This window comes from Mastigoproctus giganteus, chromosome 2, assembly GCF_048544385.1.
Source record: "Mastigoproctus giganteus isolate SK-2022 chromosome 2, ASM4854438v1, whole genome shotgun sequence".
Classification (NCBI taxonomy): Eukaryota; Metazoa; Arthropoda; class Arachnida; order Uropygi; family Thelyphonidae; genus Mastigoproctus; species Mastigoproctus giganteus.
The window spans coordinates 63,777,893-63,801,923 of NC_143576.1; the positions used below are offsets into that span (position 1 = coordinate 63,777,893).

General features: G+C 38.0%; 1 protein-coding gene across 1 annotated transcript in view; it reads left to right on the forward strand.

The window, feature by feature from the left end:
* Positions 1-24,031, forward strand: part of LOC150089320 (sodium channel protein para-like) — a 2,114,826-nt gene that overhangs the window by 1,432,312 nt on the left and 658,483 nt on the right. The window contains exon 21 of the mRNA XM_090389008.1: positions 7,470-7,631. Coding sequence (XP_090245134.1) covers positions 7,470-7,631 — 162 coding nt within the window. The remainder of the gene's footprint in view (positions 1-7,469; positions 7,632-24,031) is intronic.

Consider the following 24,031-nt stretch of genomic DNA (forward strand, 5'->3'; position numbering starts at 1 on the left):
GCAAATGGGAAGGAAACTCGACATGGGGGACAAAATTTTTAAATCAACTAGAAGATTTTTATTTGTACCAACATGTCAGGGAAAAGAATATTCTAGATCTTATCATCTCCCATGAACCAGATGACCTAATAGGGATGTCAGTACAGAAACCAGTAGCAGGAAGTGATCACAGAGTTCTACGGTGGATGATGAGGAGAGGGGTAGCAGTAGATAAAGGCAAAGGAATGGGTTATAATTTAAGGAAAGGAAATTATGGTGGCTTAATTTGCTACATCACCTCTATTAACTGGATAGATATCTCACGAGAGCAAATGTAATTCAATTATGGTATACCTTTGAAACATTAATCACAGAAGCCTTGAATTCATATATACCATTAAAAAAATACTCCATGAGAAGGATTCCAAGTTTTTTTTTTTTTTTTTTTATGAGAACCCCAAATACGAGAGGTATTAGAACCTATAGTACTTAGTACAGTGCTTGGGTTGGAGGTTGAGAAGACGAAAGAAGATATTTGTTGATATTGGACTTTAACTTCTGTAGATTGTAATTTTCAGGAAATACGTATGAAGGAAGGTTGTTCCAGAAAACGGCAGTTGAATGAATAAATGAGGAAGATGAAAAGTTGGTTCTGTGTGATTGAAGTTGGACAGTAAATGGATGTTGGCTGGTGGCGACATGTGTTCGGACTGTTTTGAAAGAGAGAGCGGGAATTATAGAAGCCAATTCAGAAGAACAGTGCCCATGGAAGTAACTGTAGAAGAGGCATGCAGCAGAAACAGTGCGTCTATGAGAAAGCGAGTGGAGAGACTCTGTTAGAGATGAATCATTAATTAACTTAACTGCCCTCTTCTGAATGGAATCAAGAAGCCTGAGAGAGGTTTTGGGGGCACCACCCCAGATGTGGGAACAATATTCCATGGCAGGGAGGATTTGCGATTTATACAGAGTGAGCAGCTGTTTGAAAGAAAAGTAACGCCGAGAGCGAAAGAGAAAACCAAGTTTTTTAGATGCAGAGGAAGCAATATTTGTAATGTGCTTGTGCCAAGAGAGATTAGAAGTCACGGTAATCCCCAAAAGAGATATATCATTTTGCCTAGAAATCGGAGTGTCACTAAAGATAAACATAGGAGCAGAAGAATCCTTTTTGCGAGATATAAGACAAGACTGAGTTTTAGAAGGGTTGAAATCAACTAAGTTGTCTTTGCCCCACTGGAGAATTACCTGAAGATCGGCATTTAAGGAATTGGCAGCAGATTTTCGAGAAGTTGAAGCTGATTGAGCAGGACAAGGTTTCTCAAAATGGAAAGTTGAATGCAATGTGCTATCATCGGCAAAACTATGGATAGCATTTCCAGTCAATGGAAGAAGGTCATTGATATTCAAGAGGAAAAGAGTGGGGCAAAGAACTGAACCTTGGGGAACACCGGCATTAGTGGAGAAGTTAGAAGACAGAGAGCCATTTACCATCACCCTCAGTGAGCGATCAGAGAGAAAACTGGATAACCAATTACTAAAATCTTCCATCTTATGGTTTGCCATAAGATGGAAGCTTGTTTAGAAGACCTTTATGCCAAACACGATCAAAAGCCTTTGAGATGTCAAGAGCAACTACTTGGGTTTCACCGAACCTTTCCATTGAATTAGTCCATAAATGGGTAACATAAGCCAGAATATCACCAGTGGATCGACACTGACGGAATCCATACTGGCGATCGTTGATCAGATGGTAGGTTTCTAGGTAATTTAAGAGTTGGCGGTTAATTTATTTCTCTATTACTTTAGAAAGAGTAGAAGTAATTGCAATGGGACGATAATTGGATGGGAAGGATTTGTCACCCTTTTTAGGAACTGGCTGGATATGAGCAAATTTCCAAGCAGAAGGAAAAACACCTTTGGAATAAGAAAGTGAAAAAAAAAAAAGGTTGCAAAGAATAGGAGTAAGTTCTGGAGCACAGGTTTTGAGAACAAGTGGAGAAATACCAACAGGACCTGCAGCTTTCTTAGCATCAAGATTCATCAAAATCCTTCTGATATCCTTTTGACGGAAGACCACAGGAGGCATTGAATGGAACGTGTTAGGAATGGTGGGAGGTGTTTTACCAAGATCATTAATACATGAGCTCGAAGAAAAATGGGATGCTAGCAGGTCAGCTTTATCCTTGGCTGAAGTGACAACAGAACCATCTGGTTTGGACAGAGGTGGGAGCAGAGATGGGCAAAAGTTGCAGCCAATAGCTTTGGCAAGAGACCAGAATGCTTGGCTACCATTAGGGCAAGAAGCAAGTTTTCTACTCTTAGCCTGTTCAAACTCTAGTTTGGACTGATTAATAACTGCTTTACTATTGTTGCGAGCTTTGGTGTAGGCAGAAAATGAAACTGAAGAATTAGAAACAAGCCAATTATGATATGCAACATTCTTCTCTTGGACAGCCTTAGCACATTTATTGGAAAACCAAGGTTTAGATAAAGGACGAGATTTTAAAGTGGAGTGTGGGATAAAGAATTCCATTCGTGCAAGAATAATTTCACTGACACGATCTGAACAAACGTTGACATCAGAAGTTTTGAAACAGTAATCAGACCAAGGAAAAGAAGAAAAGAAGTCTCGCAGGTCATCCCGTTTTGCATTCTTGTAATGCCAAACAATACGAGGTTGGGAATAGCCATGAGATAAAGGTTCCATTGGAGAAGAGACAATCACCAAGTTGTGATCTGAAGTGCCTAAAGGACCTCTCACTTCAACCTTGTACTTAGAAGGGTTGTTTGTGTGAAAAAGATCAAGCGTATTGGCTGTATGATTAGGATTGTCCGGTATTCTTGTAGGTAAATGAACAATCTGTGCTAGATCATTAGTAATTGCAAAAGCCTCAGCATCTCGACCTGCTGGGTCGGTGTGACTAGTGTAGAACTGGAGTTCACCAAGGATCAGTATTGGGACCACTGTTGTTTTTGATTTTCTTAAATGACATCGATGAAGGGATAGAGGCGGGATGTCTAAATTTGCAGCTGATATAAAGATTGGTAGAGTAGTTAATGATCACTACCAAGCAAAGCTTCTTCAGAGTGACCTAGACTTCAGGAATGGTCAGCAAAGTGGCAGCTGTGCTTTAATACAGCAAAGTGCAAGCTCTTACAACTGGGGAACAGTAACACCAAAATAATTTACACACTTGGTGGCATTTCTTCCTAAAGTCAGTAGTGGAAGAAAGGGACTTGGGAGTTATGATATGGTCAGACATGAAGTTCTGCAAGCATTGGAGACTGGTTGCAAGAAAGGCCCATGGTGTATCCTTTCGATGATTTATTGAACACTTGCTAGTAGAGATAAGGATGTCATAATCCCATTATATAAGGTTATTGTTAGACCACACCTGGAATATTGTGTTCAAGTATGGAGACTGCACCTAAAAAAAGTAATTAAGCTTATTGAAAGAGTTTAGAGATGGGTAACTCACCTGGTGAGATCAGCAATAGGGCATCCATATGAGGAAAGACTTTGAATATATGGTTTGGGCAGCTTGGAAACTAAGCACCTTAGAGGAAACTTGATTGAGATGTTTAAGGCTGTGAGACAATAGTAAAATGAATGAGGGTGAAATTTTTGCAGTTATAAGTGATTCTAGAATCCGTGTAAAGGGGGGGGGTGCATTTTGATGAGCTGCACCAGGGGCCCCCAGTCGAGAGAGCCATCAAAGTCTCAACATGAATAAACATGGCCCCTTAACCCCTTTTGGTCCGGCCCCCAAGTACCTTCCATGGCCCTGATTCTGGAACTAGGGGGCATAATTTCCAGTTACATGGGGAGATGTTTAGACTGTATTGTAGGAATTTTATTTTAGCAAGCGAGTTATAAATTGCTTGAATAAATTACCTACATGGGTGGTAGAGGCTGACAGTTTGGTGAAATTCAGAGGTCAGCTGGATTGTTATTTCTGAGAGGAGGGAAATTAGGTTGTCTATTTCTTTTTCTCTTATTATTTATTTTATTTAATTTTATTATTATTTTTTTTTATTTATTTATATATTTTTTTGGCTTTTACAGCATAAGCCTTAGGCGTCCTTGCGCCACATGGCCAATTCCAATATTAATACTAATCCTAATGAATAATAAAATTATCTAACTTATGCCAACATACGGATTTGAACTATCGAGCATCTTTACCACAATTAAAACAATTAAACCACTAGATTATCTTAGATTATCAAGATAATATAGTGTTTTGATTGTTTCAGTTTAGATTATCAAGACTATTATCTTGGAGTTATTTCCCTGAGAGGTAAATTGTGCTTCTTTTTCTTGTACATGAAGTGTCTGTTTAAAGACTAGGGGAGGTAGACAAAACACTGCGGGAATAAACTGGTAAAATAATTTTCAATTTAGCACATATCCCTTTAGAATCGACACTCCGATTTCTAGGCAAAATGATATATCACTTTTGGGGATTACCCTGACTTCTAATCTCTCTTGGCACAAACACATTACAACTATTGCTTCCTCTGCATCTAAAAAACTTGGTTTTCTCTTTCGCTCTCAGCATTACTTTTCTTCTAAACAGCTGTTCACTCTGTACAAATCGCAAATCTGCCCTACCATGGAATATTGTTCTCACATCTGGGGTGGTGCCCCCAAAACCTCTCTCAGGCTTCTAGATTCCATTCAGAAGAGGGCACTTAGGTTAACTAATGACTCCTCTCTGACAGAGTCTGTCCACTCTCTCTGTCTCATAGATGTACTGTTTCTGCTGCATGCCTTTTCTACAGATACTTCCATGGGCACTGTTCTTCTGAATTGGCTTCTATAATTCCATTTCTCTCTTTCAAAACAGTCCAAACACATGTCGCCACCAGCCAACATCCATTTACTGTCCAACTTCAATCACACAGAACCAACTTTTCATCTTCCTCATTTATTCATTCAACTGCCCTTTTCTGGAACAACCTTCCTTCATACGTATTTTCTGAAAATTACAGTCTACAGAAGTTAAAGTCTAATGTCAACAAATATCTTCTTTCATCTTCTCAACCTCCAAACCAAGCACAGTACTAAGTACTATAGGTTCTAATACCTCTTGTGTTTGGGGTTTTCATAAAAAAAAAGAATTATCCAATCTCCTAAATTTTTTTTTAAGTTGCAATTTTTGGTGAAATGGAATAGCCACCCCACCATGAACTCTACCTGTACTGTGTCTTCTATGAATTCTAAAATTGTCAAGTATGATCTCATTATCTGTAATCTCATTTTATAGCCATGTTTCTGTTAGGTCTACAATATGAAATTTTATATCGTAATTATAAATGCCAATTATATCTAGCTTGCCTATAATGCTCCTACATTTATGATATAAGCATATAACAGAATCTGTATAAGAGTTAAGTTTAGTAAGGTCAGATGTTCAGATAATTTTTTATTCTTATTTCTTTGAACTGATTGTAAGACTCTATTATTATATAATTCTTATATTGGATTAGTTATATTTTGTTTGCTTACATTATCAGTATTAAGATTAATACTTTCTGTAATTTTATATCCAGGAAGCTTCTATTTACATCTAAAGGGTAAATAAACCCTTTAGATATAAACGATTGCATCCTTATGAGAGCTATCAGGATGCTGATTTATATCTATTAAGTTTTGCAAAAAGAAACCTTAAATGAGTAGTAAATATTTGGATATTTAGATCTTAATTTTTTGTCCTTAATGTATATTTTAAATATATTTTAAATCTGTTACTGGTGTATGCCTCCAATTCAGAACCCTTAACAGAAGGGGATAGTCTTAAGATATATATAGAGCAGTTTTTCTTGGTACTGTGTTTACATTATCTAGAATGCCAGGTACCTACAAAATTAATTTAACTCCCTGTTATATAATGATTATTCTGATTTAGTTTCTTCTTGTTATTTTTAATTTCTCTATGTTACATCCAGTAACTGTGTTAACAGTTCACAGATTATATGATTTTTGTCTTAGCACCTAAAGTTAAGTCATGTTGAGTTTATGTAGAATTATCTTCTATTTCACTTTCTAATTTCAGTATAGAGACAGAATTTAATTCATAGTTCCCACTGAACTTGGCTTGTAGTTGAAGAAACTATAATAAGTCCTAAGGGAAAATAACACTTTCAGATCAATATTTTTCTGTGATGTTATATCTTCATCCGTAAAGAGATTCAGTCTAGATATACTGAGTTGAGGTATTACAAGAGTTTGCAAAAAATTATTTTTTTACTCTGTTTACTGAATTCAATAATTTCACTGTTATTTCACTTTGTGTGTGTGTGTGTGTGTGTGTGTGTGTGTGTGTGTGTGTGTGTGTGTGTGTGTGTGTGTGTGTGTGTGTGTGTGTGTGTGTGTGTGTGTGTGTGTGTGTGTCAATTAATGAGGTGAGATTTTAATTATTTTCAAAAATACAATATTTAACAATTTTTCAGACTATTAAAAAATTATCTTAGAATTATTCATAAGTGCTATTTACAAGTACAATGCAGTTTTGTTAAATAAGTTTGTACTATTCAAATTAAAAATGAAAGAGAATGAAAATAAAAATAAAGCAGATATTAAATGAACTACAACAATAAATTGAAGCACTGTAAGTCCTGTAGTATTTATAATTTGAAAAATTTTTAAAAGAAATGTACTGTGTGAGAGATAAATCACTTGTTTATTGAGAAAAATAAATGTACCCACCTGCTCAGATCACATCAGATCAGTACAGACTATGCCATAATCACAAATTTAAATTGGCAAAAAATTAAATGCCACAAAAATTGACATAAAAACTGACCTGCATTGCTTGTGCTAAAAATGCATAACTTTTCTTTGTTTAATCCTTTGTTTAGTCAGTGTATAATTCAGTATGAAGCTATTAAGATATTATGCTGACAATACCTAGATGATTGGGGTATGTATAATAGTCCAATTTTTTGTTCATTGACTGTAGTATCAGTAAGTTGGGCAGTATGAGCTTGGCACACCCAGAGTCCTGAGCTGGATATCATCTCTTTTCGGTGATTCCCTTCTACTTCTGACCTGACACACTCTCTCTCTCTCTCTCTCTCTCTCAGGGTAACTCGGAAATTTTTTTTGACTGGTGCAGCATACGCCTCAGGCTTCCTTGCATTATATCGCTAGTAATAATAATAATAATTCTCATAGTTTTCAACTTCATCAGTGGCATTAAATTGAATGGACTATAGAACATGAGGATCCACCACCATCAGCTGTGGCATAATTGTGAGATTATCTCTGGATATGTTTCTGATTTTAATTCCAACTATTCCATGGGTGCATTCAAGCTCTTTACTATGCTTGGGGGGGGGAAGGAGTCCAATATGTTATTGTGGATGAAGTTCCATTTCATTGACCACTGAGTGTACATAAGACATACATGTGCACAATTCACATATACCTATATATGTAATAATTATATCATTTCATTTAAAATTTAAAGATAAATTTTTTATAGGTGCTGAATCTTTTCTTGGCCTTGTTGCTCTCCTCATTTGGTGCCTCAAACCTTTCCCAGGCTCCTGCCGATTCAGCAGATACCAAGAAGTTGCAAGAAGCAGTAGATCGATTTGCTCGGGCATCAAATTGGGTTAAAGGACTTTTATTTGGTCTTGTGAAGGTAAGCCTAAGCTTAGTTTGATTCTCTTTTTATAATATATGAAAAAAATTATGATTCTTGATGGCTTTAAAAGTTGAGCTTTTGCGAGAGTAAAGTATAGTAATGAAATGGCATATTAATGAGAATCAAAAAGAAAATTGAATAATAATGTTATGCTAAAATTAAGCAATTGATTAATGAAAAAATAAAGGCAATACAATAAGATCTGATTTCTTACCTTGCATATTAATAGGTCATTGTTGGGACTGGCATTGATCAATATTGCAAATAGAAATAGTTAGTAATTATTATAATATATTATTTAAATAGTAATTAGTATAATACTAACAATTATTAATTACTTATAGTTCCATATTGATGGGTGCTGGTCCTAGATGATATACTCATCAATGTGCAAAGCAAGGCAATAACTGGACCTCATTGCATCATTTTTGCTTTCATTATTTATTTTTATTATTTTTTTTATTAACCATTTGTTTGATTTCATCTTAACATTACTACTTTGTCCTTTTTGACACATTACTTATGCCATTTCATTTGCATTATTATTGTTATCTTTCAGAATATTCAGGTGTTTATCATTTACATAGTTGATTATCTTATAACTATACAGTATACTCTCAATTTTCCGGGATAGATGGTAAAACCCAAATCCCAGATAATCGATTTCTCGGTTAATCCAAAAATACAAAAGTCCCCAACATACGTAAGAAATATGTTCCAGGACTTCTTACTTTGTCAAGTTTTACATAACTCAGGAATGACTAATAACATATTGCTACTATATAATTATTGACAAATCTGAATTCCACGCGATACTTGTTAATATTTGGCCATTTTGATAAATACTTATTATAATGATTCCTTAGAAATTTAACAGATGCACCATTTTAAAACTTTTGAATAATTTCAAGTTTTTGTTTGCCCATCATTTTTGCGATTTCTAAACAAAAAAAAAAAAAATTACTATAAAAAAAATTCCGACATCCCTCACATAAATAACGAAACAAAATTTGCCCTTTTATGCTACAACAGAACACAATTTGTGGGAGATTAGTTTGTTTTGTAATTTTATTTTAATTTTTTCTATTTCTGTAACCTGTAAGAATGCCTATATTCTGTTTAAACCTTTACTCTATTCTTATTTCCTTACCCCACATTCTGTATTCTGAATCATGTACCTCACAGAAGAATCGGGTTCGTATGTATATTTATTCTCCTGTCAGATTCTTGAGAATTGTTGTATTAATAAAATTCCTCCTTCGGACTAGGCTTGTGTATTCAAATTGACTAGTTACAACTTCATTAAAGGCTGTATACAATTCTTTATTACATATATACAGTATATATGAAATGAAGTTAAAGATAATTATGCACATTATATGGTAAGAAAACACAACATGTATGGTACATTAAAAGAACTGTTCCGTTATATTAATTGATTTAGCATTAGCATTAGTAGAGGCATTTGATGCAAGAGAGCAAGCTTATGCAGCATCAGCCAAAAAAAAAAAAAAAAACACTTCCACTTCACCCCTCTGTTCGTTCAAAATACCTGTCCAGCTGAGCCTTAAACTTATTTAGGCTATCAACTTCCACGACAAGGGATGGAAGTCTGTTCCACCAACCAACCACTCGCTGGCTAAAGGCAAATTTCCGCACATCTATCCTACATCTGTCTTTCCTCAATTTGAATTTATGCCCTCTCGGGCGATTATTCTGAGCGAGAGGAAGAATCTCATCAGCATTGAGCATGCTCAAACCATTCAATGCTTTATACACCTCTATCAGATCACCTCGCCGGTGCCTAGTCTCCAGACACTGTAATTTGCAAAACTTAAGCCTTTCTTCATAAGAGCACCCCTTTGTTCCATTCACTAATCTTGTTGCCCTTCTCTGTACTCATTCCAGCAGCTCTACATCCTTCTTGAAATGAGGCCTCCAGACCTGTATACAGTACTCTAGGTGTGGCCTGACCATTGCCTTATACAAGGGAATAATCACCTCCTTATCCCTGCTAGAAAAATTCCTATATATCATTGACAATACACCTTGAGCTACTCTTGCAGCCCATCTGCACTGCTCAGAGAACTTCATATCTGCCTGCACAACCACCCCCAGGTCCCTTTCATTCTCTACCACTGTCAGTGTAGTACCACAGAGTTGATACGTTGCTCTGGGGTTGCTGTTTCCCATATATAGTACTTTACATTTGTCAATGTTAAACTTCATTTGCCACCTCTCAGCTCATCTGCTCAACCTTTCCAGATCCTGCTGCGACAGCATAGTGTCAGTAGTGTCCTTGACAACCCTGCCTACCTTTGTATCGTCTGCAAACTTCGACATTAAGCTTGATATACCATCATGAATATCATTTATGAATACAGAAAACAATAATGGACCCAACACTGAGCCCTGAGGGACTCCACTAATAACATTATTCCACGATGAGCAGTGTCCATTGATTACCACTCTCTGTCTTCTCCCCCTCAGCCACCCCTTTATCCACGGCAGCAATTTGCCTCCAATGTCACACTGCTCCAATTTGTGCAGCAGTCTTCCATGTGCAACAGTATCAATAGCCTCTCTAAGATCCAAGTATATAATATCAAAGTTATTCCCTGCATCCAGTTTCTTTGTGACTGCATCATAGTATCCAATCAAATTGGTCAGGCAAGACTTCCCCTTAACAAAACCATGCTGTGTCCGAGCTATAACTGAAGTCTTGTCTAAATGATCCTGCAGTGCTTCTTTAACTAGTGCCTCCATTAATTTTCCTGGAACAGAAGTTAAACTCACAGGTCTATAATTGCTTGTGTCAGCCTTTGATCCTCCTTTGTGAATTGGGGTCACATTTGCACATCTCCAGTCTGTGGGTACCTCCCCTGAGTCCAAGGAAGCTCTCATAATTATGGCTAAGGGTTTGCTTACTTCCTCTGCTGCCTCCTTTAATATAACTGGATAGATCCCATCCACCCCGGGTGCCTTTCTTGTGTTTATCTTCAACAGTTTCTCCTCCACTTTACTCTCAGTTATTACAAGATTCTCTAGCTTACTGCTAGAGTTGAATACACCTCTGGCTTTCTCCTCGCTAAATAACTCCTGATGTGTGAATGTCGATGCAAAATATTCATTTAGTTTGTTAGCTACCTGAGCAGGATCATCAACAGTTGACCCATCGATATCAAGTGGACCAATCTGATTTATCCCCTTCCTTCTAGAGTTTACATAAGTAAAGAACTCTTTGCTGTTTTTCTTTGCATCCCTTGCCAAAGATTTCTCGTAATCTTGCTTCGCCTGCCTAACCTCCTTTGTAACTTGGTTGCATATCAACTTGTATCTATCATAGGCTTCTGTGTCACGTGTTAATTTGTAAGTATCCCATGCATTTTTCTTCTCTGCCATATGCCTAATTAGTTCATCTGACATTCCTTTTGGCTTAAACCTTGAACAATATTTCTTGGTTGGTATGTAAAGCCTAGTAGCTTCCAAGATTAATTCTTTGAATGCTTCCCATTTTGAATTTGCTGTTGGTAACATCATCAGTTGGTCCCACTGTATAGAATTTAAATACTGTCTCAGTCCATCGTAGTCACCTTTACGGAAGCAATAACCCTTCCCTTTACCCCTAATGGTAGTTACCTCTATGAGTAAATCCCACTTCAGCACACTGTGATCACTGCCACCTAGTGGTTCATTTATCTGCAGATTCTTAATGCATCAAGAATCACTGCTGATAATCAAATCAAGAGTATTCCTCCCTCTAGTTGCCTCCCGAACATGCTGATGTAGAAAACAATCATCCAATAAATCCACAAAAGCCTTGCTAGTGTGTGAGTTGCCAGCCCCCAAACTCCAGTCAATATTTGGGAAATTAAAATCTCCCATTATAAGACTCGTTGATTTACTGACCACTCTATTTCCCTGTACAGTTTCTTATTATACTCATCAGAGTCATTAGGCCTATAGCACACACCTACTCTCAATTTTGATCTCCCAATGCTTATGTCACACCAAACTGACTCGACACTGCACTGTCCAGCGATGTCCACTGGCTTCACTTCCTTGGATTTTATGTATTTCTTAACTAATAGCATAACCCCTCCTCCCTTCCTATCCAGTCAATCCTTTCTGTAGACGTTGTACTCCCCAAATTCCAGTTCTGCATTCCTTATATCTGTGTGACACCAAGTCTCTGATATCCCAACAATATCAGCCTTTGATGTTTTGAGCAATATCTCAAATTCATCAAATTTATTTACTAAACTCCTAGCATTGGTGTACACGCAAGTATACATGCACCTATTTCTATTCTTAGCTACCCTTACACAACCCATGTGTTTACTTGTACCGCAATGACTCCCAGCAGTCTCTGAAATATCCTGAATCTTGTTTTTCAGGCCTCTGCTCATTCCAATAGAAGCAGTGCAAGAATCTCTTTCACCTCTGCCAGTGGCTACTCAATCTATTCGTCTTTGTATCCCCCCAAGCTAGCAGTTTTCCGACCCACCTAACACTGCCTCGATAGCATCAGCAAATATTCTTGCACCCTTTCTATTTAAGTGTATCCCATCCCTGTAGAAGCAATCTCTCCTGTTAACAAGTACAGTCCAGGCTGAAAAAAATTTTACCTCTTGAGCCTTGCACAATCTTTCCAGGGCCTAATTGATCGACAAGGCTCTCATCATATACTCCCTCCTATCGTGTCTGGGCGTATTACATGCATTCTTATACATCATTAGTTAGAACAAGGATACATAACACTTTCCATTATTATAGTTTCTCTAATGTATAACCATTTAGGGATCACACTCAATTCTTTATTTGACTTTCTTATACAATTTATTTTATAGCTGCACTAAACACAAACTTCCTCTGGCTTAGTTACCATAATACAATTGGAACCATATTATATGCTAGTATATACCCTAATTATCTGATTTATAACTGCACTAAACACAAAACCTTTTCTGTCTTTGTCGCCATAGTACATTTGGATCATCTTATATGCTAGTATTCACCTTAGTTATCTCTTTGATTTAACCTGTCTAATATAGCTACGTTCCATCCATTCATTCATATTTAATTTGACTATCTCCTTCTATTTCTCTGTTCATTACTATGTTCTAATAACAAAACTCAACTCATCTACATATATATATATATCTTAGGGTATATTAATCATATGACCTTCCTCTTTAATTTTCTTATTATCTCCCTATAGTCCTTCCAATAATCTATAGTTTGCTTATTCTAACTTGGCACTTACTTCTATATTCTGGTGGGATGTTTTCATAAGGGCCTTCTACTTCTTCCTCATTCAGGGCTGCTACTCTCTGTTTTTCTTTCATTCTTACTGTTTTAATGAACTCCTATCTCCTCACTATATTTCCACTCAACTCTTTCTCTCCGCTTTTTCACACACTATCACATTTTGTTCTCCCTCACTTACCAACTTTCATTCTTTACTACCAATCCTAACAACTTTTAAAAAGTCTCCCTCTTCATTCGCTAACCTGTCATTTTATAGCCCAAGAGTCGATTGCCTAGTTTTCCCTCTTTTCCCACGGAAGGTTTAAATTGCTGTTTTGGGTAGGGCCACCTGGATCCTTAACGTCGATCCTCATTCATTTCCCTCTTTTCCTTTCTCTTATCATTTAAACTATCTTCGATACCCTCCTAGAATTCTTATATTTTAATTAATGCCATTCCTTAATTCTTGTTGCTACCCATCCCAAAATTCGAGATAAATGTCCAAAATTGTCCCTTACTTCAGTCATCACCCCCTTTATTTATTGCTTACTCGGTAACGCTCCCTGTATCGCATGGGTTGTATTTCAACAGGTGGCTGTGCCAAACTCCTTTCTCAGGCCACCCCACCTACTTATACTATTACTGTGAACCTGCCAAGTTTTGTCACATGTTACATTAAGATTTACCCTAAGATTTATTTGTAAGATTGATTTTTTTCAATCTTACAAAACAAAAAGATTTATTTGTAAGATTGATTTTTTCAATCTTACAAATCAACATGACACACTAAAACAATCTAAACATTTGGTCTCTCTATTTTTTGAGTGGTGGGTGTGAAGACAGCGGTGATTGCAAGATAATAGGTACACTAGTAATCTCCCAATGATGATGTATAATGCCGCTTGTCGCTTATTTATTACTTGCAAAATATCTGTTTATACCTATTCCAGTTATTACTTGAAGTTTTTTGATTTCTGGTTGATTTTTTTTTTAATTTGAAGTCTTGAAGCGTCCCGGTTAATACGTTTCCCAGTTAATCCGATCCCAGTTAATCAAGAGTCTGCTGTATTACTTTATTAATTAATGATTTGGTAATGTTTAGTTAATTTATTAATTAAACATTATGCAATCATTAATAAACTATATTAATAAATAATTATATTAATTATTTTTTTATTACAATGGCATTAGAGATCCAATGCAGATTGATACACATGTGGTGAGCATGCACACATGCACATGTGTGTGTTGTATACTTGCTAATGAGATAGTAATCAATAATGTCACAGTTTAATCAACAGGTCTATTATATATATAAATATATATAATTACTGCTGTAAGGGTGTCTCCATAGCCAGGTGGGCAGGAGCAGCAGTGCGTAGCACATGCTTCTTTATTAGACTGGGGTTTGAGCCCATGACCACCAAATATGGAGGATGTGGAATGGTCATGGAATGACCACCGCATATCCCTGGAGCAATATGTCCTTAGTTGCTAATGCTCCTAAAAACAACAACAACTACTGTAAGAGTGTAATTTGTACCATATAGGTGCTCAAAGTGAATCTATAGAACCCAAAGAGCAGATATATGATAAAACTTTAGTATAAAAGTACAAAGCTGGCCATTAGGCAAAAAGACTAAGAAAGCCTGTTCTGGTTTACTTCATTATACCCTAGAAATAAATATATAATCAGCAATAAAATAATAAAATAAAATAATTATGGGGCTAACTATTGATAATAGGATACCTTGAATGGCACTTTATTGTGGGGACCTCCCGATTACCAAGCAAGTGACTATAGTGATTTCTGAATGATTTCCAAGCGATTTTCCTAAAGAGTGGCTGATAATTATAGTGTTATTCTTCATTTTTTCCAGAGTTATTTATTTTGCTCTTCTAAAGTAAATAAGTAAGCGTACCTAACAGAGAGGAAAGACACCCTTCTTCTTGTACATAGGACTAACTTACTAATGCACTAACAAATAACCTTACTTTATCACTTGGTCACTGGTGGCACCGATTTCCAGCCCTGCCACGTGGCTACCTCCACGTGGCAGGGCTGGAAACCTGGGAAAAAGAAAGCCACTCTCCCAGGGCTAAAAGGAGCAAAGATGGACAAAAGTAAATGGTCCACTTATGGATATTTTGATTCAAATCTAGATAAACATGATCCAGATCATGATGAGACAACTTTCCAAGCTAAGAGACAAAAAAAAGATGTAATGGATAATACTATATCTCTCTTTTTAATACTACACTCCTCCACAGACCAACCAGTGAGTAAGATTTCTCCATTTTTGATACAAAAATGTCTTGGAAAATGTGGCTGGCCCTCCAAAAATGGTTAGGTGATTAAGATCCAGAGATTTATTAGTTGAAATGACCGAATGTAGACATGCTGAGAGATTATTAAAAGTATCTACCTTTGGTGGAAATCCCACGAAGGTTACCCCAAGTGCCACCTTAAATTCCTGGAAACAGGTAATATCAGAATGGGATCTGTTAAACGTATCAGAGGATGAACTTGTCCACGAACTATGAGATCAAAATGTGGTATACACCAAAAGAATCGTTATCAAAAAAAGATGGGGAGCCTGTGATACACAGGCTACTTGAACAGTGATACTCTCATTTAAAACACCAAAACTACCTACCACCATAAAAGCTGGTTACCTTAGATGTCAGGTAAGATCCAGTCCGGTGCTTTAAGTGCCAAAAATTTGGTGATTTGCAACACCCCTGTGTGCAGGGGGTGTAGCCACCTGTGCTTCTTGCAGTTCTAAAGAACATTTCAGTGTTACAAACTGTAACACTGAAATGCAAAGTTGTCCCAACTGTCACAGCAAATGTTCTGCTTTCTCAAAGGAATGCCTCCAATGGAAACAACAAAAGAATATTCAAAAATATAAGATAGAGCAGAAAGTGCCATACCACAAAGCAAAGAAACATTTTGCAGTATCTACTAAGTCATCCACATATGCTTCAGTTACACAACAGCTACACTCAGTAGCAACTCAGACTGACTGCTCAGCCCCTCCAAATATATCGATATTTAACTGGGCTAAATCACTCCTTTCCTCATCAAAGGAACAATCGCCTCCAAATATGCTTCTCAAGAAGATAATACCTCCAGATAAGAAACCCAATGAGCAACCAACAGAACGAACCAAGAGCCCTGAAAGAAGCAACACATAAATTAATATCTGATACCATGGACATTGATGAAAAGGTAAATGAAGATGGTGCTGTTCTTTAGATTCGTGCAGAGGGAGACATTGACATGGGAAGGCCAACCTTTCTAAAGGAAGAAAAAGCAAAAGTAGACAGGCACAAACAAAAATATCTTCCAGTAGTAACCAGCATGCCAGTTAAAACCAAACAATGCACACAGTGCTTCAATGGAATTTTCGTGGACTTTGTGCTAATTTAGATGATGTATACTATCTCATAAGTGAATATTTGCCTGCTGCAGCATGCATACAAGAAACAAACCTGACAAATGCAATTTCTATATAACAATAAAACACTTCATCATGTATAGAAAAGATAGAAACTGCTCTAATGCAGCTCATGGAGGAGTAGTGCTCTTAGTAAACTCTTTAATTCCTTCTAGACCTGTTCCCCTACAAACAACATTGGAGGCAATTGCCGCCCGCATCACCATTGGCGATAACATTAATGATAACATTAGTCTCATTGTATCTGTTGCCAAACCGTGCTTATGCTCTTGCTGATTTAGACTTAGTAAGACAAATCCTTGCTCCTTTCTGTATTCTAGGTGACTGGAATGGCCATCACCCCCTATGGGGCTCTCAACATCTTGACTGCAAAGGAAAAATAATTGAAAAATTCTTAGATAAACACAACTATTTTAAATACCGGTGATCGACATGTGATCACCAGTATTTAATAGCAGAGCTCAAGCTCTGCTATTGGTCTGTCAGTACTGTCTCCAACAGTATTTCCTCTCATAGACTGGACAGTTACCGACTACCCATGTGGTAGTGGCCACCTTCCAATCATCTGTAATTCCTATACAAGTTTTCCTCTGCAGAGTAACATTAGAACAATTTGGAAATTTGACAAGGCCATCTGGACTAAATATGAAGAAATAGCTCATTTAGATTCCTCCATCATTACAACTGTCAAGACTGATTCTGCAGTAAGCTATATTACACAACAAATAATGATAGCAGCTAAATCTGCTATCCCAAAATTGTCATCTAAAATCTGGCTCCATCCTAAAATCTGGTGGAATAAAGCATGTAGCATGGCTAAAAGAGAAAAGAATAAATTCTGGAATCAGTTTCAAAAAAAGTCCAACCACAGCCAACCTCCTGCAGTTTAAGAGAGCAAGGGCTAAGGCTCGTCATGTAAGATGAATGAGTAAAAAAGCGTGGGCACATTATGCTGCCACCATAAACAGATCCACAGATACTGCTACAGTCTGGAAAAAAATCAAATGCATTAATGGCAAATACTCGCTTGCAACTTCTCAGATTCTTTTTCTGAAAGGGAAGGAAATTTCCGACCCTGTGGAAATTGCTAATGCATTCGGCTCGTCTTTTGAAACACACTCAGCTGTTTCCACATACGAACCAGCCTTATGAACATATGAATCAGTCGCTAAAATCCAGGACAGAAAAATATAAACTAAAATTCAATACTGCTCTCCAACATTCATACAATCTGCCACTGACCATGACTGAATTGCACAATGTGCTCACATGGGGGAAGAACAGTGCTCCAGGTCTTGATGGAATTTATTACACAATGATTTCCCATTTAGGTGAAGGATTGTTAAGTGCTCTCATAGGACTCTATAATAAATTTTCTTAGAGGAATCTTACCCCACTAGCTGGTGCCATTCTTATATGCTAGTCTTCCCGAAACCAGGAAAAGACCACACAGATCCGGCAAAATAGTTAACACCCAACTAACATGGTTCCTGGAGACTCAAGACAGTTTGGTTTTCGAAGAAGTAGATTAACGCTTGATCTCATTATCAAAGTGGAAGGAAATATTCTGAATGCTTTTCTAAGAAATGAGCACTTTGTCATGATATGCGTTGACATCAAAAAAGCCTTTGATACAACTTGGCGATATGGGATTCTTCAGGACTTACATAAATCTGGTCTTCGGGGTCATCTCCCGAAATTTATTCAGAACTTCCTAGCAAACAGATCCTTCCAAGTCCAATTTCATTCTTCACTTTCAGGAACATACATACAAGAGGAGGGAGTTCCCCAGGGCTCAGTGCTAAGCACCACACTTTTTACCATCAAGATCGATTCTATAACCAAGTGTATACCTGGCACAGTTGATGCATACCTGTATGCTGACAATCTTGCCATCTCATGTCATTCTCAAAATATGCGACTTATTGAGAGAAAATTACAAGGCACCATTAATAAAATAGTCTCTTGGGCCAAAAAAATTGGTACAGAATTTCTAAATTGAAAACAACTGCAGTACACTTCTGTTGTAAACATACATTGCATCTTGATCCAGACCTTCAATTAGACTCTCATTGTATTACATTTCAGCCCAGTGCTCAATTTCTTGGTATAATACTTGATAAAAAACTAAACGTCCTTGGACATATAAAATATATTCATAACAGCTGGCTTAAGAAACTAAATATTCTCAGAGAAATCTCTTCTCTGTTATGGGGTGCAGATCATTACGTGCTGCTACATTTATACCACCTCATTAATTAGATCCCGCTTAGACTATGCATTTCCTGCATATGCCTCAGCCAGGTCAAGTGTACTGAAATGGCTCGATCTCATACATCATAGTGCACTATGAGTTGACTGGGGACTTTTGCACATCTCCCATTTTAAGTCTATACACGGAAGCCCATTAACTGCCGCTACACCTCTGCCGACATATTCTTCTTCTAAAATCTGCAGCCTTCCACATCACCCCATATGGCAATTTCTCTTCAGACCAAAATGGGAAAACCTCTATCAAACTAAACCATGTCTCGACAAACCATCTGGCATTAGGCTTCAGGTTTTAAACACAAGTTGGGGCCTCAACATGAATAACATACTACAGGATACTAGCATGGCAACCCAGCCACGGCAAATACCCACAATACATACTGACAAATACGGAAAGAATAATCTTCCAGATATTAACATCAGACAGTTACATCTGGCCCATTCCACTCAGTTTAGAAGCTAATACAGATGGATCCAAGTAAAGTTGGTACAGTTGTAGTCCTGAGAGATGCTATCATCGCCAACCAGCTCCCCTCAGAATGTAGTAATTATACCACTGAGTTATATGGTATCCTGTTAGCCCTTGAGAAAATAAAAGAAGCCACATATATCAATCCATCATATATAATGATTCATTAAGTGCTGTGAATTGTATACAGTGTAAACACTCCAGCAGTCATCCTCTGGTACAGCAAATCTGGGCTCAGTTAATGGAAATTCATACACATGGTCACCACAATTTTTTGTTGGATTCCTGAACACTCTAGAATCCCAGGAAGTGAATAGGCAGAACAGGCTGCCAAAAATTCATCAGATCCAATCACACCCAATTTCAGGACACCTTATGTTGACTATAAATGCATTATACAGCAGACCTCTGTAGAACAGTGGAAACTTATATGGGAAAAAGAAACAAATGTATACTTGCGTGTACACCAATGCATGTATACTTGCGTGTACACCAATGTTAGGAGTTTAGTAAATAAATTTGATGAATTTGAGGTATTGCTCAAAACATCAAAGGCAGATATTGTGGGGATTTCAGAGACGTGGTGTCACACAGATATAAGAAATGCAGAACTGGAATTTGGGGAGTACAATGTCTACAGAAAGGATAGACTGGATAGGAAGGGAGGAGGGGTTATGCTATTAGTTAAGAAATACATGAAATCCAAGGAAGTGAAGCCAGTGGACATCGCTGGACGGTGCAGTGTCGAGTCAGTTTGGTGTGACATATGCATTTGGAGATCAAAATTGAGAGTAGGAGTGTGCTATAGGCCTAATGACTCTGATGAGTATAATAAGAAACTGTACGGGGAAATAGAGCGAGCCAGTAAATCAGAGAGTCTTATAATGGAGGATTTTAATTTCCCAGATATTGACTAGAATTTGGGGGCTGGTCACTCGCATACTAGCAAGGCTTTTGTGGATTTATTGGATGATTGTTTTCTACATCAGCATGTTCAGGAGGCAACCAGATGGAGTAATACTCTTGATTTGATTATCAGTAGTGATTCTTCATGCATTAAGAATCTGCAGGTAAATGAACCACTAGGTGGCAGTGATCACAGTGTGCTGAAGAGGGATTTACTCAAAGAGGTAACTACCATTAGGGGTAAAGGGAAGGGTTATTGCTTTCGTAAAGGCGACTACGATGGACTGAGACAGTATTTAAATTCTATACAGTGGGACCAACTGATGATGTTACCAACAGCAAATTCAAAATGGGAAGCATTCAAAGAACTTATCTTGGAAGCTACTAGGCTTTACATACCAACTAAGAAATATTGTTCAAGGTTTAGGCCAAAATGGATGTCAGATGAACTAATGAGGCATATGGCAGAGAAGAAAAATGCATGGGGTACATACAAATTAACACGTGACACAGAAGCATATGATAGATACAAGTTGATATGCAACCAAGTTACAAAGGAGGTTAGGCAGGCAAAGGCAGATTGCGAGAAATCTTTGGCATAGGATGCTAAGAAAAACAGTAAAGAGTTCTTTTTTTATGTAAACTCTAGAAGGAAGGGATGAATCAGATTGGTCCACTTGATATCGATGGGTCAACTTGATGATCCTGCTCAGGTAGCTAACAAACTGAATGAATATTTTGCATCGACATTCACACATCAGGAGTTATTCAGCGAGGGGAATGCCAGAGGTGTATTCAACTCTAGCAGTAAGCAAGAGAATCTTGTAATAACTGAGAGTAAAGTGGAGGAGAAATTGTTGAAGATAAATACAAGAAAGGCACCTGGGGTGGATGGGATCTATCCAGTTATATTAAAGGAAGCAGCAAAGGAAGTAAGAAAACCCTTAGCTACAATTATGAGAGCTTCCTTGGACTCAGGGGAAATACCCATGGACTGGAGATGTGCAAATGTGACCCCAATTCACAAATGAGGATCAAATGGCGACACAAGTAATTATAGACCTGTTAGTTTAACTTCTGTTCCTGGAAAATTAATGGAGGCACTGGTTAAAGAAGCACTGCAGGATCATCTAGACAAGACTTCAGTTATAGCTCAGACACAGCATGGTTTTGTTAAGGGGAAGTCTTGCCTGACCAATTTGATTGGATACTATGATGTAGTCACAAAAGAACTGGATGCAGGGAATAACTTTGATATTATATACTTGGATCCCAGAAAGGCTTTTGATACTGTTGCACATGGAAGACTGCTGCACAAATTGGAGCAGTGTGGCATTGGAGGCAAATTGCTGCTATGGATAAAGGGTTGGTTGAGGGGGGGAGAAAACAGAGTGGTAATCAATGGACACTGCTCATCGTGGACTAATGTTATTAGTGGAGTCCCTCAGGGCTCAGTGTTGGGTCCATTATTGTTTTCTGTATTCATAAATGATATTGATGATGGTATATCAAGCTTAATGTCCAAGTTGCAGACGATACGAAGGTTGGCAGGGTTGTCAAGGACACTACTGACACTATGCTACTGCAACAGGATCTGGAAAGGTTGAGCAGATAGGCCGAGAGGTGGCAAATGAAGTTTAACATTGACAAATGTAAAGTACTGCATATGGGAAACAGTAACCCCAGAGCAACGTATCAACTCTGTGGTACTACACTGACAGTGGTAGAGAATGAAAGGGACCTGGGGGTGGTTGTGCAGGCAGATATGAAGTTTTCTGAGCAGTGCAGATGGGCTGCAAGAGTAGCTCATGGTGTATTGTCGATGATATATAGGAATTTTTCTGGCAGGGATAAGGAGGTGATTATTCCCTTGTATAAGGCAATGGTCAGACCGCATCTAGAGTAGTGTATACAGGTCTGGAGGCCTCATTTCAAGAAGGATGTAGAGATCCTGGAACGAGTACAGAGAAGGGCAACAAGATTAGTGAATGGAACAAAGGGGTACTCTTACGAAGAAAGGCTTACGTTTTGCAAATGACAGTGTCTGGAGACTAGGCACCGGCGAGGTGATCTGATAGAGGTGTATAAAGCATTGAATGGGTTGAGCATGCTCAATGCTGATGGGATTCTTCCTCTTGCTCAAAATAATCACTTGAGAGGGCATAAATTCAAATTGAGGAAAGACAGATGTAGGATAGACGTGAGGAAATTTGCCTTTAGCCAGCGTGTGGTTGGTTGCTGGAATAGACTTCCAACCCTTGTCATGGAAGTTGATAGCCTAAATAAGTTTAAGGCTCAACTGGACAGGTATTTCGAACGAACAGAGGGGTGAAGTGGAAGTGGTTATTTTTTATTTATTTATTTTTTTTTTTTGGCTGATGCTGCATAAGCTTGCTTTCTTGCATCAAATGCCTCTACTAATGCTAAATAAACTTTTTGAAATAAAGAGAGAACCCAAACAGTGGCAGTCCAGTCTGAGAGGAAATAGAAAAGAAACTGTACTAGCAAGACTGCACATTGGTCACACATACCTCGCTCACAGCTCACATCTGGTGGATAATTTCTAAATGAATGGGAAGGCGCCCATTCAGAACTAGCAGGGCATCAGTAGAAACAGTTCTACATGCCCTGCTCGTGGCCAAAAGGAAGGATCTTTGTGTCTGTAGAAGAATTTTAATGATGAGAGAGTTTTGAACACGGAAACCCCACGCACCCGCGCCATATGTAACAATTGGAAGGAATATAGATTTGTAGTATAAACCCAATGTTCTAGATTTGAGGTTCCAAAGAGATCTGGCAATGTGAATTAACCAGCCAGTAGTTGATTTAATTTTTACCTTTAGGAATTTGCAGTGTGGAATGAAAGAAAGACGATCATCAATCACCACCCCAAGGTATTTAAATTCACGTACAAGCTTGATTGTCTGGTTGAGAAGCCTCACCACAGGAGGACGATTACGATTTAACAGACCTTTTAAGAGAAGCTGCTTTGTCTTAGATACAGAAATCGAAAGTTTATGAAGTGAGCACCATATGTGTAGATCATCCAAGATGTGGTTAGCCTTTGTTTCAAGCTCAAGGCGAGAATTCCCAGGGATCAGCAGGGCAAGATCATCAGCATAGGCAATATTAACAATATCGCCATGAGGGGCATTTAGCCATCCATCAAGGACCACGTTCCAGCAGACTGGGCCAAGAACGGATCCCTGAGGACAACCCCTAGAAACCGGTTTCGAAACCGAGCAGAAGCCCGATGAGACCACAAGGTGGTTCCTATCTTGAAAGTAGCTGGAAATAAGGCTATAGATAGGACAGGAAACCTCAGCCCTTCGGAACCTCTCCAGGACGCTCTGCCACCACAAGGTGTCAAAGGCCCCTTTGAAGTCCACGAAGAGACCGAGAATGTATTTTGCAGGAGATGTTCTAACAGTATTTAAAAGAAGATTTATAGCATCTGTAGTTGATCTGCCCTTCGTGAAACCAAACTGGGAAGAAGAGGAGAGATTCCTAGAAACATAGTAGTCTTTAAATCTTGCAACAAGAAGTTTTTCCAGAATTTTCCCAAGAAAAGGAAGAGGAGAGATTGGCCTATAGGAGGAAGGTGAGTCAACGGGTTTAGCCGGACTCTTAATTAGCAGTTTAAGATTGGCAGTCTTCCAACGATCTGGGAAGACACCATAAAGCAAACAAGTATTTCATTAAGGTAGCAATGAGACAGGGTTTAGTTTTCCAAGTGCGCTTTACGATAGAGACCTCAAGATTGTCAAGCCCAGGACTTTTGCCACAAGAGAAAGAGTTGACCACTGTATCGATTTCCTCAACGGTAAAAGGAGGTTCATTTGAGGGGCCTTCAAAGGAAAGATGTTGAAGACGAAACAGAGTCTGGTCATTACTTTCAGGAACCGAAGTATCATGTGGAAGAAGTTCATCTAAAATCGCTTCAATAGATGCAGACCAAGTGAGAGTTTCAGAGGAATTGGGAAGTGAGATTGAATTCTGTGGGGTATGCAGATGTAATTTTGACGCAAGAACTTTGTGAG